Source organism: Manis javanica, chromosome 8 (assembly GCF_040802235.1).
Source record: "Manis javanica isolate MJ-LG chromosome 8, MJ_LKY, whole genome shotgun sequence".
NCBI classification, from domain to species: Eukaryota; Metazoa; Chordata; class Mammalia; order Pholidota; family Manidae; genus Manis; species Manis javanica.
The window spans coordinates 28,363,469-28,384,092 of NC_133163.1; the positions used below are offsets into that span (position 1 = coordinate 28,363,469).

At 38.6% G+C, this 20,624-nt stretch overlaps 1 protein-coding gene across 6 annotated transcripts in view; it reads right to left on the reverse strand.

Moving 5' to 3' along the window:
- The window catches only part of PSEN1 (presenilin 1), a 106,771-nt gene extending 92,213 nt beyond the window's left edge, over positions 1 to 14,558 (reverse strand). For 2 of the 6 annotated variants that reach the window (XR_012133764.1, XM_073242177.1), the window contains exons 1-3: positions 14,421 to 14,558; positions 6,660 to 6,745; positions 6,448 to 6,575 (exon numbers count right to left, since the gene is read on the reverse strand). Coding sequence is in view for 5 of the 6 variants with exons in the window: in XM_073242177.1 (XP_073098278.1) it covers positions 6,448 to 6,522 (75 nt within the window). In the remaining variant the exon portion in view is untranslated. Of the gene's footprint in view, positions 1 to 6,447; positions 6,576 to 6,659; positions 6,746 to 11,913; positions 12,001 to 12,850; positions 12,872 to 12,940; positions 12,983 to 14,420 lie in introns of those variants that run through there. The other 4 variants (XM_073242180.1, XM_073242179.1, XM_073242181.1 and 1 more) reach the window with 4 other exon arrangements.
- Between the last annotated feature and the right edge of the window lie 6,066 nt (positions 14,559 to 20,624).

Below are 20,624 nucleotides of genomic sequence, written 5' to 3' on the forward strand. Positions count from 1 at the left end.
ATTCCCCGGGATTCCCAGCTGCTGGGTTGAGTGTGCTGGGTCGCTTCCGTCCAACTGTGAGGCCCCTGTCCTTTAAAGACTTTCAAAAAGCGCCCGCTTTTGTTTGGTCCCAGCGGTGCCGCCTGTGGGAACCCGCTCGCAGGTTTTACTGTTCCATTTCCCTAGTATCCAGCACACCATGCACTGTGTGTCTGTGCTCCCAGTGCAGATGACTAGGGCTGGGTATTTAGCAGTCCTGGGCTCCCACTCCCTCCCTGCTCTGACCCCTCTCCTTCTGCTGGGGAGCTTCAGTGGGGGGTGCACTCAGGTCCCGCCTGGCTGCAGCTTGTATCTTACCCCCTTCATGAGGCGCTGGGTTGACACAGGTGTAGACATAGCCTGGCTGTTGTACTGTATCTTCTGGTCTTTCTTTTAGGAATAGTTGTATTTGTTGTATTTTCAAAAATATATATGCTTTTGGGATGAGATTTCCACTGTCCTACTCACGCTACCATCTTGGCTCCTCCCCCTGGTTTCTTTTACAGAAGGTGTTCTAACTCCCCACTACTGTCAGTCAGTCATCATGGAGAACCTTGAACACTTCTCCCCTTTCCACACATACTCTCTAGGTAGCATCACCATGCTTTTGTGACCTTTCTTCACATTCAAAAATTTTCCTTTTTAAAAAAGTTTTCTCTTTAAATTGTAAAATAACTATGTTATAGCACATTTGGAAAAAAATAAAAGGGGAAAATCAGGAAGATCACCCATCTTTTCCTTATCTTATTTTTCTGGTGTAGATATAAGACATAAGATGAACGGAACAGTTGAACACTAGCCGGCCTACAGAGCAGTTTTCAAAATAGTAGTTTAGTTCTTTTTCAGATACAGAAAAGGTTTTTTCATATTCAGGGCTCCTAATCTATTACAGCATATTTTTCAACTATTTTTAAGTGAAAAAATAGAAATTAATTCATTTTTAAAAAAGAATAATTCACCTACCTAAAACATTTAAACTATACACAATAAATAAACTGAAGCTACGGATAAGAAATATTTCTTTGGCCAACATGGGATTAGTAACCACCCTCCCACCAACAAAATATACTACATTCCTACAAATCAGTAAGAAAAACAATTGAAACCATCAATTGAAAAATGTGCAAAGTACATGAACAGGCAATTCACAAAAGAGAAAATGCAAATGGCCAATAAGTACAAGAAAAGAAAATAACCTTAATAGAAATTTGGAAAATACAATTAAAATAACATGAGGTATCCCTTCAAAATCATCCAACTGACACATAGTAAGATGGACAATACCAAGAACTGGCAAGGATGTAAAAAAATGGAAACTACCATACACTCCTCAATCGCTTTGGAGAACACACTGGAAATCTTTAATACATCTTAAGATCCATATACCTAATCAGAGCAATTATCTTAGAGAAATTCAAGCATGTGCAGAGGATTAATGAATGAGAATGTCATCACCACACTGTTAAGTTATTGTGATAAAACTGAAACTACCAAAGATTTATAAATAGGAGAATAGAACTTTATATATTCAAAAAATAAAGATGAACTACATGCATCTAGGTATACATAAATTCCAAAAACATGTCTTTTCTGCAACAGGTATGTATAAATTAAAAATATCTGGGAACTTTTTTCTCTAACTTTTATACACTGACATACTTTATTTGTATAGTTTTAAAACATGTGGAGCAATATAATTAAATATTGTTTATGTTCATAAGTATACATACATACATATACATATATATATGTAGTAATATATATATAGTAAGCATTATAGACACCAAATTCAGGATAGTAACTACTATTCTGGGAATAAAGGAAGGAGAATGTGGGAGGTGCTTCAATTTCTTCTATGTTTTCTTTTTCTTATATAACCAGTCTGTTTTCCACAAGATTTTGATTGCTAGGATTTTGTTTAGAGTAGAATCAATATATAATAGAAACTGAGATAGCTGAGTGAAAATACTCTTCAGGAAAAAAAAATACACAAAAATAAAGTATACAAATAAGACAAGATGTTAAATTTTAATGGAGTAGGATGGAAGGTACTTGGATGCTCATTGTATTATTTGCCATACTTTTCTGCATAAGCTTAAAATAGTACATAATAAAAATTTGAGAAGTAAATATTTAGGTTAAAAAAAAAACCCTTTTCCAGTTCTCTGACTTATCTCATCAAACTTCAAATCTCTTCACTGTGAATGAAATTATCCACAGTAGTTTATGAAAAGAAAACCTATTTTTGGACTAAGGCAGCCCATTATTATATATGCTAAGCATCACTGACCAATGAAGCCAAGGGCAACATTTTAATTTTAGAATGAGAATAATGGTTTAAATGTTATATTCTACTTGAACACTAATAATAGGTCATTGTGATAATACTTGAAGTTATACAGAGAGTCATCTAATTGAATGAGACTTGGTTAGTCAAATCCCAAATGATGTCAATTTCATTATACTTCTGACTGGGTCATCTACTTATCCTATTTTCTTAGGACTGTCTCAATTTTAAAATGGAAAGTATTTTTTTCAGGACCCTCTCAATCTTCAGTAGGACAGTTGGTCACCCTAACTTCTGGTCACAACACTTAAGAGAATTTATCTAGTAAACCATCCATTTTACAGATGGAAAAAGTGGGATACTAAGAAAGTAAGCAAATTAAGTCAAACGTACACATAGCTGATTCAAATTACAACTGGATCAAAGGTAGTTCTTCCCTTTGAGGAGCCTACTTCTAATTCCTAAATGCCACAATCCCTAAATTCCAATTCATCAGTGTTCTTGGACAGTTTTCAGTATCTGGAAGTACCTCCTACTTCTTTCCCAAACTCAAAGGATTGCTTCATATGAGTTCAAGACTAGGGATGCTCCTGACCTTGGAGGAATCCCGAGCAGAGGAAAGGAAGAGGATCCACGTCCTTACTCTGATCTTTGAGTAGTCTGGAAGGAAGTTACTCACTTTTCTTCCAGTTTCAAAAATATTCTTAAATGGATTTTCTTTTTGTAATATTTAATGTAAAACCATGTTTGTGTTTTTTAGAGGACATATTCATATAGATCAGCACTTTAACAGAGTAGTTATTCAAAGAAGGGCAAGACAGAAGGAAGATCTGCTAACAGTAAACATCCTCAAATGCAAGGCTCTAAAACTACATGTTTATGACAGTATCTAACAGAGTCCAATACACTAAAGACACTCAATATGTCACCTCCCTTTCTTGAGCAGTGTGGAAAGACTCAAACTTTCCATATCTCTCAATTAATTCCCTTCTGATGGCTTTAATCTAGCCACTGATCAAATAAAGAAGAAATTAGCCTGATTAAGATTTTCTGTGCCTACAGAGGCTTGTCTTCATACTTGTATTTAACAAATCCACTATCCAAGAACAGAAATAAAAGGTACTTTCAATTAATCTGCAAAAACAGTCATTTATATACAATTTAAATTTTGACCTACCTCCAACCAGAGCATACTTATACAAGGGCTTCTTTATAGCTAAAAAACTTAACGAGATTCTTTTCCTCTTCGTTGGGATTGTTTAAAGTATATTAGTACGAAATGAATACACAGACTTCATTATTTTTCTTCTCCAGAATTTTTTCATACAATATCTCCTTTCAATATCACAACATTTTTCCAGAGTAAGAGGCAGATGAAAGAAGAGGAAAAACACTGCTGTGAAGTAGGAATTAGAAAGCACAATTTTAAGTTGCAAGACTGACATTTAATTTTCTATATGATCCTAGACAAGCATTTAAATTGTAAAAAGGGAATAATACCTATCCTGTGGAAACAGAAAAGTATGAGAATGTATTCAGATCCTCTTAATTGTAGAAGGCATTTTTTTTCTTTTTTATTAAGGTATGATTGATATACACTCTTATGAAGGTTTCACATGAAAAAACAATGTGGTTACTACATTTGCCCATATTATCAAGTCCCCACCCTCACCCCAATGTAATCACTGTCCATCAGTGTAGTAAGATGACACAGATCCACTATGTGCTAGAAGGCATTTTTAAGGACATAAAGAAAGATAAACTTACTTGACATCTCATTATCGATAGCAGAGTAAAAGCTAAATAAATCAGGCCCTACTTTTTAGACAGCAATACCCTAATAGATCTGGAAGGTACCACTGAGAACATAAACACTAAGACTTACTACATCATGAACATACGTAACTGTTAATAAAAATCCTGTATCAACTGTACCAATAGCAGCCTTTATTTCAATTTAGCAATCACTAAGGTGTAAAAAAAGGTAGGAAAAAAAAGCTTAAAAGCCCCACAAAACTTGAATGTGAAGGATATAAATAATACTACATTAACAATGGAAAATACATTATGTGCCAAGCACTGTTCTTGGAGCTGGGGATACATAGGAGATGATCCTGGCCTCAAGCAGCTCACACAGGCCTCAAGCAGCTCACACAGGGTGAGTGGGTAGGAGGGAGATAGGAAAATACATTAAGAGATGGTATGGTAGAAATACTGGTAAGCGCTATACACAAGTAAAGCACTGTAAGGATACAGGGAATGCCAGGAGGAAGGCAAGGTAAGGTGGCCAGGCCACACTGGTAAGGTGACTCATGAAATGACATGAAGGGAGCCACCTGAGAAGAGCGGGGAAATGACGACGGCATCCGGCACAGAGGCAGAACTGAGGAGGCAGTGAGGCAGGGAGAGGGCAGTAAGAGGTAAGAGAGAGATGGCAGCGGGGGAGGGTTAAGACCTCACAGACCGGTTTTATTTAAGATGACACGCCTCTAGAGGAATTGGGACAGATGAGTGACATATAGCTGTGTTTTTTTCAAAGCTTGTTAGTTGTGGAAACTTTTGTTCAAAGAGATCCACATGAGATCAATAGGACCTGCTCTGAGTAAGGAAGGGGTACCCAGACTTATGACTACTGACTGGGTCTGCTGCTACTTTCCTTCTCCCTCCTCTGAAGAAGGAGTTTAAAAATGAATACAAAGTCTGTAGCATTCAAACTACCAAAGAACTTCAGGATCCAGCCCCATCCTAACTTTTCAAAAAGCTATTCCCGGAGATCAGGAAAAAGGAGTAAATCAAGTTGCTGATACATACATAGTAGAGGAGCAAATGTGTTGCAACAAAGATCATTCTTGCTAACATCCTTATCCACCAAGCACCAAGGCACAGTGTGCAACAGCCCCTATCCTCCCACACTCCTCAGGCTACATGCTACCCTCTACAGCCAGGGCTCGCTTGCTGGGCTTCCCTTAATACTCATTTTAACTTGATTCCACTTGATTAAAAGTGTTATAGCAAAACAGATCTGCCTCTGCTGACACATCTCTTAGTATAGCCTCTTTGTTAATTTACATTTGAGTAAATTCTTCCTCCCCTAGTGTTATTTCTTCTATCAGTAATGACTTTCCAGTTTGCCTTATTCTAATCCTACCGACCCATCAGCCTACTTTGTGAAGCCTTTCTTCCCACATCTGACCCTTAACTGTATCTTAAATCTTTGGAATGTGACGGGAACTTGCAGGCCATCTGGTCCCTCTAGGTTACTGCTTGTTTCATGGACTAACCCTCTGCAGATTTGGCTGATAGTCTCCCAGCTTCTGTGACTACTTTTAGTGACAAGCACACACTAGCCCACAAGGCAACCCTTGCTCTTTCAGACAAACAGTAATTATGAGAAATCATTTCTACTGATTCAGAACCTGTTTCCATCTACCACTGTTTCTGCCGCTAATAGAGGAAAGCCTGACACCACCACTCCCCTGCCCCTGTATAGCTTATAGTTGGCCTTAGCTTACAGTTGTTTCCCCCCTTTTCTGGCTCCACCTCTAAAACTCCTCCCAATTCCCCGGCCACCTCATAGGCCATCTCTGAAATCTGCATTCAGTCTGTAAAGATTAGCTAACAGATTCGATGTGTGTGTGTGTAACTGGCAGAGTCCAGTGTCCCATACCATAGGTTACACCCCTTTTCCTGATTCTCAACTTTGAACTCTCTTAGGACTTTGACACTTAGCCTTGCATTCATCACTGTGCATTCTGTTAGTAAGCATTTACTGAGCACTTTCAGGAAACAAAGTAGGTACTAAAAATATTAAAGTAAATATAATGAACTCAGCTCACAGAGAGTAAGAGCAAGATAGGCAAAATAATAAGTAGCTGGGGAAGCTAGAGAAGGCTCAGAAGGGATATCTGAGCCAGAGAGGAACTGTAGTAACACCCATTTCACACAGCTTTGGGTGCCCAGCACCAAATGTTACAAATGCTTTGCCCTGAGCTGATGTTCAACAAATATGTAAATTTAGTAAAGCAAAGAAAGCCTGCTCAGCTCCCTCGGTCTCTCTTGGAGGTGAGGACAAGTGATCACTGAATCCATAGTCTGGCCAGGGTAGTTGCAGAGGTTGACTGACACTGTACCTGGCTACGTACCGTATTGCTCAGGTGGTTGTCCTCGGACATCTGTGCATTCTGGAAGTAGGATAAGGGTGCAGGTAACTCTGTCATTGAAGCAACTGTACAGAAATACTTTTTCACAGATGACAAAGCCTCTTGGGGTTCTGAAAGTGAAAAAGAAAACAATTCTTTGTGCATTATACTTTGATTTGTAAACACTTTCATATAGTACATTCAACAAAATAAACCTTTTTTTCATGTGTTCTCCTCCAGGCAGGCCACGCTGTCTAAGGACCTCGCAGGCTGTTGTCACTTGCAGGCTCCCAGGTTATATCTGAAACAGGATTTTACCAGGTCACCCAGCATCGGTCAAATCCTAGTAAATCTATTCACATCAATCAAATATTTAATAAAACCAATTTGTAAACCAGAAATACATTAATTTGCCGTGACCTTCAACTGACAAACTTTTGTCAGTTCATGATCCCTCTTTGGTAATGAGCAGATCTATTTGAAAGACCAAGTGCTTTCAATCACAAAGACATCTAATGATTTCAGACTGACAGCAAAAGGGAGGAAAAGGGAGGTGAATGATCTTAAGTAATGTTCTCATCAACATTCCTTTTTCTATGCTGACCAAGCCAAACTAACTTTTATATCTCCATAAAATATTGTCTAGTGCTTTTAGTTTTGCAAAATTCTATCATCTCATTTTATTCTTACCATTATGTCCCAAGGCAGGGCAAATAGATAGGTAACATGCCTATTTTACAAAAGCAGAAGAGGACCCAAGTTCAGTGACTTGCTTAAAACCATACAACCGGGCAGGCAGACCAGGACAGAAATTACAGACTCCTGCCTCCCAGCCTCAGGATTTTGCTTTGCCTTCTGGCACAGCCTTGTCTACACACATTACTCTGTGTCCCAGAGTTTGTCCTCCTGGGCAGCCACATTCTCATTTGCCCCTTCCCATTTGCCATACCTTAACTTCCATCAGCTAATTCTTTATGAATTCAACTTTCCTTTCCATAGAAGTTTTTAGAAATACAGAAGGAAAAAATCTGTTCATATATGTAAGTGGTATTCCAATTCATGCATATCTAAAACATTACCATACACATATTCACATGAAAGCATTTTGTCAATGTCCTGTTTCATTTTCCTTTCAGGATCTTCTACCCTCTAAGTATTCCACTTTTTTAGTCTAATGATTTTTCATCAAGAACACATAAAGCCACTTTTTACTCTACTAAAGGTATCACTTTCAAATTAACCCTTAATTACCTATATTTGGCTCAATCACATCATGACAGATTTCTAACCAAGGTATGTTTTCCCTTGTATCTTCTATCCCACATGCTTTTCTATGCCATGCCTATCCTTCCTCCTCCCCTCCAATTTCAGCCCACAGTTAGCTGGCACTGGACCAGAGGACAAAAAATTAATATTAACATGACAAAATTAATTTATATTTGTTTTAAAAATAAAGTGAAATAAAAACACAAATAGAGAAAGTAACTACTTTTATGGGGAGTCACTGGAAGGTGGTACATGGGAAACTGGGGGTATTGGTAATGTTTGTTTCTTGGTTGGGATGGTGATTACATAGGAGTTTCAGTCTGTGAAAATGAACAGAGCTATAAACCAATATCTGTGCATGCTGCCATATACTTTAGTCAAAAAATTCAAGTGGACTTTTGTGGGAGTAAACCTATATTTAGGGTTGTTCATACCATGGGGCCTATCTTCTAAAGTGGATAAAATTAAGAGTTGGCAATATGTATGTTCATTTACCCAAAAGTGAGGAAGATTCCAAAATATTAGTTATATTTTCTAAGGGCAATAAGTATTCAAAGTGAATGTCTGACCTATGTTTCTAAAGATTTTTGAAAACTAATTGAAACTTTAATATTAATGTAGCATTAATGATCAGAACACATATTATCCCCTTGCTTCCCATAAAAACATTTAATATAGCACCTACTACCTTAGCCCAGAAATGCCACAGATGGCAACAGAAAAAGCTGCAATTAGTTACCTCCACTGGCTGCTCTGACAATACCATATCATTTAAAGCACAGCTCTATTAAAGGAAAACCCTCAGATACGTCATTAATGTTCTCTATGATCCCTCAGAAACAAAACAAATAAGACAGTGTTAGCTAAATGAAGCAAGAAAGGGCAACGCAGGCAAAAATAGAAAGTAAATTACATTTACAGCAAAATATGAGAGGAAAAGTGATTATTCATTCAGTAGTTTACCAGCTGTCTACTTATATCAAAACTCAGAGACAGACACTGAGAGGATTTCATTAATTACATTTACTTTACCCATTTTACAGATGAAAATGTGCAATACAGAAGTTCACTAACTTGCCCAAGGTCACACCCAGTTAGCAAAGGAGCAAAGCAAAGGCTCACACATTACATTGTTGCCTCTGTAAAACTCCATCCCCGCCCTTTTAGGAGTTTACAGCAATGAGCATTAAATACAGTGAGCTAATTTTTATTACTAGTAAAACTACTACTTAGGAGTAAAAGAGATATTTTTAAAAAGTAGTAGTAAATGAGATCTTAAACTTCAATAACTGGTCTAACTATAAATTAAAAACTGAAGTGCCAAAAGCATTCCCAAGAGAAGCAGCAGGAGCAGCAACAGCTACAGTGAGAATCTGGTCATTTTAAGTAGTTTCCATTATTAGCCCTATGCTTACAGGATCTGTTTTAGTCATTATAAGAAACAAAAAAACTGGTTATCATATCCGACCTTTCTCAGATAAGTCTGGTAAGAATCATAAATAATATAGCAGTCACTTAGGCATAACCCAATACTATTTCCAAAGGCACATCTGTATTTACAGACGAAAAACTAAAGCTCAGGAGAGGTGAAAGAATTTGCCAGGGCACAATTATAGGGCAAGTTAGACCAGTTCTGGAGCCCAGGTATTCTGACACCCAGCCCAGGTCTTTTCCAGTTCACCCAGAGAAGCTCATGCTTTCACTGACACTTTGAAGACCACAACGCTGCAGGGTGACCCTCCCTGGAAGAGCTGCTCCTTCCTGGAGCTCAGTAGGAAGCAGATGCAGGTGATATGGCTTGCTCGATCTTCACTCAGGCCTGGTGAACAAACACTGTTCATACAAGGAAAGGGGCAGGCAAAGCCAGATTTGATTCTGGTCCAGTAACAGCTGAAAACAAATGATGATTGCATGGAGAAGGCCAATGACCCCACTGTTCAGGCAGTGTGGCAAAAGACACTAGCTTACTTTATGACATTCTTTGCATTCTTGCCCTGAGGACAAGAAAAGACAGATGTTGGGAAGTGAGGATCTTTCATGTGACCTGGATTGCAGAGAGAGTGGGAATTGGGACAGCAGATTTTGGTGTTTTCTCTCTCTGGCCACCTGCTAAAGATTTTCTGAGATTGACATAGCACATTTGAATTCACTGTCGTCTGTTTCCTTTTTCTCGGGACACTTGCTCAGTCAGATAAAAGGAAAAAGAAATCATTCTGATGGGCAACTACAATTTCTTTTCATTATATACAATGAGACTAAGAAAACCCTAGAGAACACAAATAATCTTGAAGTTTAGATGTGAACAGAAAAGTCTATCTAACCAGAACCTTCTATCCATCAGCACTTCAAAAAGTATCACAGAAGCAATGTTTACAATCTCAAAGTAAGTTTATTAAAAATCCCATTTAAAGAAGCACCAACAGAAAAGTACATTTCTGTCTCTCACTATATCTCAAGGTAACAACTAACCCTCAAACTCTTATAACATGGTTACTTAAGTATTGATTCCATTTTCTTTCTTCACTCTCAGAGATAAATGTCAACAAAATTTGTACTCCTCAAAAACAAATATCTTCATGGGACTTTTTATCATGATCTTCTCCAGCACAAAGGTCTTGTGGCTTGCTTTAATGACTCCAGATAGCACTTAACTAGTTTCTCCTTTACTTAGAAAACCACCAGAAGCACTTTTTAAATTATCTTTGTATTGTAATGCTAAGAAGTTTTCAAATGCTAAATGAGCTTCTGATTTACTCTTTTTCCACAAAAGTATTTAAGCAGCTTTGATTTTACTTTGACAACTTTCTAGACAGGCAGTCTAAGTTCTGATTATATGGATGGGCTGGGACAGCCTCATACCAACAGTAAATGTAACCAATCTCCAAACCTCATTCTGTAATTAAAATTAACAAAAATAATTAGAAATTAATTTAAAACTTTAGGAATACATCCTGGAAAGGCTACTCTTGAGTTTTAAGAGACCCGGAGCAAGTAAATTTCCCTAGCCCTATGAGAGTCTTTGTGAAAGTGGTAGACCCTAAAAAGAGCAAGGATAGTGACACATCCTATCTGGAGATTTATTTTTTCTCCTTCCATCCCACTCCACTTCAGTGAACCATCTGTGATACATTAGATTATTTTTCAGCAAATATTCACTTCCTCCCCCACCTCCCCCAGTATCCCCAAGAGAGGAACATACTTCTCCAGTAAAGTTTGCTTTGGCTTTGTGAGTTGCATTGGCCTCAAGATGGGTGCAGTTTACTACCCACCCTGTTGATGCTGTGGGGCACAAACATATGACTTGTTTGGTCAACAGGGTCTTAAGAGGATGTGGCACAAGCAGACACTTGGACTGTGCTTGTGCAGTTGGCTTTGCTTTTTTGTACTCCTCTGGTTGCCCTGAGAAGAGTCACTGTCCCTTCAACCTGCTCCCCAGAATAAGACACACAAAGCAGAACTGCCCTAGTTGATTCACAGACCTATATCTTGAAGCAGAGCCTTGAGTGAGAAAAAATGCTCCAAGGCACTAAATTTGGGGCAGTCTGCTGCGTAGAGTTACTGTAATTGTTTTTAAATAATAAATATGGGCTTAGGAGATGCAATGAAAAGAAACAAAGACTTAGAAATTCAGAGTACCTTATCTGAAACCCTTAGGACCAAATGTGTTTAAAATTCTTTTTTTCTTTTTAAATAAAGGTAATATGATACAATTATCATGTTTTATAATGCCCCTCAGGGTCTTAAAAAGAACTACAAAATCAAACACATTAGTAAATATATAGTCAAACGTATAAATAGTCTTAAATTATATAAATAGGTTCAGTTTAGACTGTCCTGTCAAAGGAACCTTGAAAAGTCTTTCAGATTTTTTAGGGGATTTTAGATTTCAGAATTGTAGATATAGGACTACGGTCCTATACTATCAATATCTGTATAATTATAAAGAATCTTTCCCTCAAAAACATTTATTTTAGTAACTCTAAATGGAAGGTATGATTACCCCGAGTCATTATTTCAAATTCACTGTGGAAATGGGTGGAGTGCAACTAATCTTTAATGAAAAAAATGAGTACTCACATCTAATTAATCATTGGTTATATTTAGCAATGCTCCAATCCTCACTTTTACTTTAGATCAACTTAAGAACTGTACAAGGCATTGTGAAAATCAAATACTAATACCCTTTAATCAACTAACACTTACTGGGTTTCTTCTACATAACCAGACATTGATAGGTGCTGGGAATGCCAATGCATCAGAAAACGCTTGTTTACTTAAGTTGTTCACTATCTAAACGGGGAGACAGACAAGCACATTTTTTATGTTAGTCACATGTTGACATAAAAACATTTTAAGTGTACTGAGTTACATAAAATATATTATTCCAATTAATTTTACCCTTTTCCTTCTACCTTTAAAAAATGTGATTAGAAATTTAAAGTTAATATTTGTAGCTCACATTGTCCATTGGACAGTGCTGTTCTAGATCTTCAGTTCTTTCTGCTATACCAGACCTAACATGAAAATCCCTGACCTTTTCCTTCCTGAAGCTTCCCTCCCTTCCTCAGCCTTTGTGACACTGCTCTACGAAGCTTTTCCTCCTAACACTCATTCCCCTCAGCTGGTTCCCTGTCCTCCTTCCACCTCTCTCATTGTAAGTGTTCTTAACGGTCGGCCTGGGCTCCTTGTCCCCTTCCTTTCCTCAGGCATCTTCTCCACTGCTCCAACAACAGCTGGTAAGTCTACTTAAGTGACTCTTACGTCTACAGCTCCAGGCCTATCCACAGGACATTTTCACTTGCCGGCACTTCAAAAGTGATACTTCAAACCACTTCTTCATTTTCCTCTCAACTAGTTCTTTGCTCCTAACTTTCTCATTTCTGTGATAGTTTCCTCCCATCTCTAAACTTAAAGCCTCCTAGTCAACTTTACACCTTATTCCTGGCTCCTCAATTGGCTTCCATGTCCTGTATGTGTTTTTCCTCCTTTCTAAGCCTCTGCCATCACTGAAGATCAAACTCATTATATCTCACCTGTATTATACAAGTTACCTCTATTCTCTTATCCATTCTCCTTCCTACTACCAGCTTAATGTGCCGAAAGAAAAGCTCTGACCCCAACAGTGCAACACTCAGAATACCTTCCCAATCTGGCTGGCAGCCATCCCATGAAGGAGAGACAGTACTAGTGAAGATTTTTCAGAATATATCCAAAAGAAGTCTCTCCCTACCATCTGATATAATATGAGTGGGAGAGCAGGAGCAAAGGGAACCTGGATTGAGAGAGAGGGAGACAAAGAGAGAAAAGAGAACCATATAAGCTTTGGTAACAGACAAATGGTGTAACTTTACTGCTAAGATGATTCTCAGAGACCAACTCCAGTCCTCCGGTTCTCGCCAAATGGAAACTGATGCAGCAGTCTAGGACTAGCAGCAGCCACTAACTTAAAATTCAGTAATAAATCATATCCATTTACAGGAAAATATACCCAGACTGTGGTAACTGTCTACCCAAGGCCCAGAGTAGAAGAGTGGAAAATCAAATGATAGATGTCACTTCTATCATTTTTTTGGTGGGGTGATGATGGGGAGAGGAATCCATACACTCAATAAATAGGCTTCTTTTTTCGTTGTTAAGGGCTTGTTATTAAATGGGAGTGAGGGACTTTATCTGTGTAAGAGTTGAGATCTGAAATAGGCTTTTGCAGGTGACTGAAATTAGCCAAATATAACAAGCTTCAATCTACTTCCCTGTTTTATTTACCCCTCCTTCATAACAGTTATTTAATGTTCAGACTGGGTCACTGAACCCTTACTGTCCAGGGGGCCCCTATTTGCAGGACACCTGATAAAAATTCCCTCCCCACTTCAACTCCAACGGTGAAAACCTTTCCATTGTAAAAGATAATTCAAATCACAAGATTCCCTTAATCATGTGATCTCTACCTGCCTCAAACTTGAATGTTGTAACCTTCACACCGTGCTGTCATATAGTTATTATACATGCCATATAGTTATTTGCAAACTATTTTTATCTCCCATAGTAACCCTTTAATACTTTATTTTTCTTGTCCAAAACAGGCAAGCAATGCTTTAAAAATTATTAAATTACTTTACGACTGGAGAAGCAGATATTTGAAACAATCTGAGCGGGAAGAAAACGCAAATATCTAAGACACACGCAAACCACTGGACATACATGCCTCATGACAATCCCGATCAAGGCAAAACATCAGACCCTTTTTCCACCCTGAACGGAGGTTTAAGGAACTTAGCCCTTAAGCGCCACTCGAATTCCTTAACAAGGACACACTCAGGGCATGAGGTGCGGAGTTTCACTAGTTGCTCAACCAGAACCAGCCCAAGGCTCTTCCTCTTTCTCCTACTCCACTCCAGCCCAGACGGCCAATCCCGGCCGAAGGCACCTGCGCCCTCGGATGTCTTTGGGACACCAGCACTTCCGGACCAAGGTTCCGAAGGGGAGGCTCTCTTTAACCTGACCGCGCGCTGCGCCCGGAGCCCCGAGAAACCGGCCGCCCCTCCTCTTTCCCCACGGGTTCCTCGGTCTCCGCCCAACCTCGCTCCGCTCATCCTCGAGGACACCGGCTAAGCGGCCCGGGCGGCGACAAAGGGCCAGGCCCTGCACGCGGCTGCCCGTATCGGCACCGGTGACCAGCGCCTTCGTCTGAACCCAGACCCCTCATCACGCACCTACGCTTTCCTCGCCGCCGCCACCGGCCGCTCGCAACCAAGGTTCCTTCCCGAGCAGCCGCTGTTTTGTTTCCGATGTGAAATCGCGGCCTCAGAAACTGCCCGGCCGAGGCCCCGCCCCAACGGCTTCACCTGTGTCGTCATTTCCGGCTCTGTTGTCGTTGGAGGCCAGCCCTCCGGGGGAGGAGCGAGGCCCACGGACAAAACGAAAAGGGGTGGGGTTTCCAGTGGTGCGCTCTGATGGCGGAGGAAAACCCTGCGTTCCAGCCTGCCTCCGGAACCTAGGGTAACCCTGCCCACGATGAAGAGTGAGTCTGAGGTTGTCTGGGATGAGGAACTGTTCTTGAGCTGCGGGACCGGAGTTTCTGCATAAAGTGGGTCCTGCGTGTGCTTCTCCAGGCTACAAGTGATGGCATCTTAAATCTAACGTTTCGTCATTTCTCTGTAGTACCTATTTGTAGTGTTTCTCGGTGTGAATCAGCTGCACCACAATCAAGAGGCTGCTAATTAAAATCATAAATATCTCTGCACTCCACCCGCTACCCAATGAATCAAAACTTTTAAGAGGAAGCGAGAACCTGAGAGACTGCATTTAAAACAAACATCGCCTGGTAATTATTGCTGGGCTCCAAGTTTCATGGCAAACTTCCAGAGAGCAGAAATGTGTCTTACCTTTGTAATCCCCAAATCAAAAAAGAGTATCTGGTACACGGTGAGTTGCTCCACGGTCACTTGATTTTTGCATCTGTCTGCTTTTTGGCCAAATTGCGGTAAAGACAATACCAATAACTAACCCCTTAATAACCGACTCGCACTCACCTGGAAGCTAAAAGTAATGACTACTACCAGGTAAAACCAAATGTGAACAATGGAGAAATGTTCATACTACAACTAACCAGAAAACTTAAAATGAAATCAACTGAATGAGTTACTTGCAAATTCCTCCTCCAAGATAGCCCTTCATATTCCTAAAGCATCAATCCCAATCTCCCCCCACCTCCAATACATGAACAAATTTAAACAGGTTTTACCCACAACTTAATATTTAACCAAGTTTTTCCCATTAACAGAAAACAGATTAGTTGAATAGTCTCACCACCCTCCCCAGAAAGATATATTTTTTTTAAAGTTTCTCCTCTTTCCTTCCTTCAGATTCCCAAGAGAAGGAATTTTTGCCTGTTTGTTCAGTTATATATTGCAAATGCTGAGAACAGTGCCTTAGCACATAAAACAGTTCAATACATTTGTCAAGTATAGTCTAAAGCCCATCCATTTGTGATCTAGTTCAATCTCTTAAATCAATCTGGTAATATAAGTATAAAGTCTTAAAATGATGGTAAACTATTCTTAGAAATCTCAAAAAAAAAGTTTTGTGCAAAGATGTTTGTGGAGATCATAGCAAAAATTGGAAAGCTAAAATTCCTACAAAAAAATTATGGTTCATCCACTTCACAGAATGTCAGTAAAATTGTTTATGAAGATTATGTATAACAGAAACATTCCTGTTAAAAACTAAAGACACAGATTTATATGTATAAATACAACTATGTCAAAGACATTCCTGCAAAAAGGACAGAAAATGACAAAAAAGCAATGAGTGACCTTTAATAACTAGACAACATATAACTTTTCTCTCCAGTTTTATTTCTTCATCTTCTTAAGGATATGAAATACTCAAGATTCGCCAGAGTCAGCAAAGACTCTGGGAATAACACAGACTAGAAGAACAAGACAAAAATTATATTCTAGACACCATGAATAAGAGTCCGAAATAGCTTACGTCCATACTGCTAAGAGAGTAACTAGGGTGTACACCCTTACAAGGGCAGTCTCATTTAGGTTATCACCAGTCATCAGTGGAATGGTGAGATACAAAAGTTGAGATGAGAAATTTGGAGGATACATTAAACTATAAACTACTACTGTGGAATCTTTATAGTGTAGTGAATAGGAGATAGGATTCTAGGTTAAGTTTTTGTGTTCTTGAAAACTTATTCGACAGAAGGAAAAAGAAAGTGGAAATACATGAGCAAGGCTCAAGAAACTGCAAAATGTGGTTAGAAACCAGAGCCAGTGGAGTGGGGAAGGTTTTCTGGATAGGATGGATGGGAGTATTTATCATTAACTATAAAAAGCAAAGGTTTAACTTGGTGAAGGGGGGAGCCTAATAAGCAATGTTCCTAAAAAAAAAAAAAAAAAAAACCACAAAGGTTTAAGGTACACAACATCATAAAAATTGGAGAACTAGAACTGGATAGAACGTGCTTAATGACTTTGAGTTTTGTTAAGTCTGAGAGTTATTTGCTAAGGGGTAAAATCAAATTAGTTATTTTTTCCATACTTACTATAGCACTGGAGGCTTAAAAACAGTAAAAGCTGCACTGTGCGGTAAGGACCTGAAGTTCAGTAAAAGAATGAGAAAAATAGTATGGTGGATTCAGATTATCTGCAGTGGTGCATTTACATTTTCCCCATTTGTGTTTGTATACCTGGATGCAGGAAGGGAGAAACAAGTGATAAACAAAAAGTGAATGGTGGCAAGAACTAATAGTAAGTGGTGAAAAAGGAAGCAGACAGGAAATCCAAAGTGCTGGACCTGTTAGAACTATTTGGGGAAGGGGGTTGTAAGAGACAAGAGAGGCTAGAGGAGCCACTAGTCACTAGTCTAAGCCAGGACCTAATCAATCAGACCCAAGGCCAAAGTTCTTTACACCATTGATTCTAAGGCAATCCAATTCAGTAACACTTCCTACATAAACAAGTTTCTTGTGTGTGTGATGTCAATGACTTGTATGGAAATAGAACTGAAATATGAGATTAAATATTGTCATCAGGCCTGGGTGCTTGGCCACATTCTATCATACTAGCTCTCACATCGTTCTGAGTCTTTGCAAGGATCTCCTTAAATTAGGAGCTGCTAAAGATGAAGGACTGGCTTTATCACTCAGCATGTACTGTTTGCCTCTAGATCTGTTCATGTTTGTCAGTATCTTATTAAATCTAATCACCTTTTTAACCAAGAATCTGGACCTCTTTTTAAAAAACCTGCCTCAGTAATATACTTAACAAGTGAAACTTTAGTATGTAGCTTTCCCACCTACAGCAACAGTCTTTTCACCTGGGTATATATGACAGTATTTTTAAATTGACGAGAAAAAAAAAAGAACCTTCATAGTTTCTGGATTCTATAGTGTAGTTCACTAGTTTTTATATTATAAAAAAGAGGAAGTTGTTTAGAACTATTTTAATATCCATACTTTTTGTTTCAACAAGTTTGCTAAAAATGTTTCCTACAGGACAATTTTACTAACAAGCACTTTCCTCTGCACTTAGGTCAGTATCAGCATTGTGGATAAAGTAAAGGTTCCTGTGGTCAGGATTCTCACCTGGCTCTGGTCGGCTAGCTCAGTACACACGTGTGGGCAATACTGTTATTGATTCTATATAAAGAGCTCTGCCCAGTGCTCTGGGTGACACGGTGGCATAGCTGCAAGGGAGCAGAGATGACTGCAGTGTGGTAGCACCGAGGACAGAGACGGAGATGGCTGCTGGGGTAGAAAGGCCCAGAGGCAGAGACTGGCTTGCTGCATGCGGACATGCACTGTGTGGACGGGATTCTAGTGATTGACCTGCCATTGTGGGAATAAAGTTGGGTGTATCCCTTTCACCCCAAGAAAGTGTCCATTGTTGTTCCTTGGTCTCATTGAATCCATAGTGAACTTGTCCAGGGTTGAAACCCATTGGCAAGAAAAGCATCTAGGCCACAGCTGTTCAAAGTAACTTTATGCAATCATTATGGTCTATATTCTACAGTGTCCATCCAATATTGGTAGCCACTAGCTATTTATGGCTATTAGATGCTTGAAATATATTGTAATAAAACTGGGTTTTTAATTTTACTGACTTTTGGAGACTTGAAATATGGTTAGTGTGATTAAACTGAGTTAAATTTAATTTAAAAACCTGATGGTGCTGATCTAGACCATGAATTAGAATCCCATATACAGGCCTCTAGATACCCATCTGTCAAGAACATTTGTAGCAGTGCTGCATTGGGTAGACAGACTATGTGAGCTCTAAGGTTATCACTGCTGAGAATCTTTTACTTTTCCTCTCAACCTTTAAGTTAGCTGAAGTTTGACAGTTCATATTTTGTATTTGTGTCTACTAATGTTCCTCATTCTTTTCCACCCTAGATTGTTCAGGGATATCTTATGTCTGTCACTGCACCTATTTTATAGCATGAATGGCAGGCAGCACATATTAAGTGTGCTTCAAAGGCTAAATATAAAGTTATACACAAAAAACAGAAGGGCTACCTGCTTAACAATTCAGCTACCACTCTGTTTAAGAATCTAAGTCATCAATCCAACGCATATGTGATGTTGTAGAACAGGGTGACTTTGATGTGTCATTTAATTCAAACAACATGGCTTGGAAAGAAATTTTTACTTATTTTTGCTTATAAAAAGTCTTGTCTGCCTAGGTGTTTTAGACTGCCATTCTTAATTTGGCCTTCATGAGTCAAAATAATAAAATGAAAGGCAAAGAATCTGTCACGCTAAAAATGAAAATGCAAGCATTCAAATGCAAGTAAATTTCAATAATTTAATGATATTTCAAAAAATCTACAGTTCATCAAAAATTACCAGCTAACTTTGGTTCTATAGTATGAATGTAATAGTAATGGTTCTTGAGTTTGAAAATACATGACTTTCCCAGTTTTCTTCCTGACACACTGTTTCTTTGCCTATCTGGGTTTCCTTCGGATTCCCTTTATATCCAGTGGCACTCACAGAACAAATTCACCATCTTCTTGCTGAGCAAAACTATTGCTAAATTCCCTACTGTTAAAAGAAGGTTGGAATATGACCTCGACTTTGTCATAAAACCTTTTGGCAGTTTTTGGGTAGAAAGTGGAAACATTCATTGAACTTATTAGAAAAAGGGGGGTAAATAAGCCTCATATACCTGTTTATTTTCATTTAAATTTTTTATTCATATGAAGGGAGGAAAAAACGTTAATAGTGTTTAGTCTGGTTCCCAAGCTTAACATTTTCTCAATTTGTTCACCATATCTACTATTCCTGCCTGATTAGAACCTGATACAGCACTCTCCACAAAATTATTAGCCTCTACTGTATTAGATGAAGATTATCAGACACTACATTAAGATTTAATTAACAACAAAGTTCTCTAATAAGGAAATGTTCTGAAACTGGCTGGGAATAAAGCCTAGAATATTAGAACTGTTCTTGAGCATCATTTTTAGATTATGTTCATGAATATACATAATGTGTATCTGTTTATTTGCACCCCCCCCAAATACTTTTTCTCTTTAAAATCTACTTACAAAGAAAACTAAGCTCCAATTGTGTAGTCTGTTAGAATTAAGTACAATACAGGTATCCTCCACTTTTCAAAAGTTTGTTACACCACTTAACTTTCACTAAAGATTTACATTAGTACCTGTTTTTGCTAGCCAAATGAAATCCAGAGGATTTTCACTATTATGAAAAAACGCAAAAAGTGGAAATAACATTTAGCGTTTTTTTTGCAGGAGTGGCACCACCCAGTTCCTCCCCCAGAAATTACACTCAGCATCTCAATCAAGCTGCCATAGCCTTGAATTGTGAGCATTTGTGCTTTATCTCGATTTATTTGTGCATTTGTAAGCAAGATGTATCCCTAAGGTATCAGAAAAGTCTAAGAGAGGTTATACTTAGGGTCTGGGAACACTCAAAAGTTTTTACATATAAACTTAACAGCTATATGCCATCTTGGCTTAAAGAAGGTTTCATAGGAATGCTCTATATCTGATATGAGGGAAACTTGTACTAAGTAGATGAACTGCTAATCAAAGTGTAGTCCTTGGATCAGTGAGCACTGGCATCACGTGGGAGCTGATACGTGAAAACACCTCAGGACCCATGCTAGCCCTACTAAATCAATCTGCATTATAACAACATTCCCCAGGTGATGCAGGTACATATTAAAGTTTGAGAATAACTACTTTCTCCTGTAGACAGATGTACATATTTAAAATTACTTTGTTTATAGGGCCAAGTAAAGAAGAAATGTATTGACTTACTAACTGCCAGATCAAGAATGGTTCTCAAGACTTTCATTTAATTTTGTAACAACTTGAATGAACAATACAGATTAAGGTTTCCAAACTGAAATTAATCAATGGGCAAATGGTAA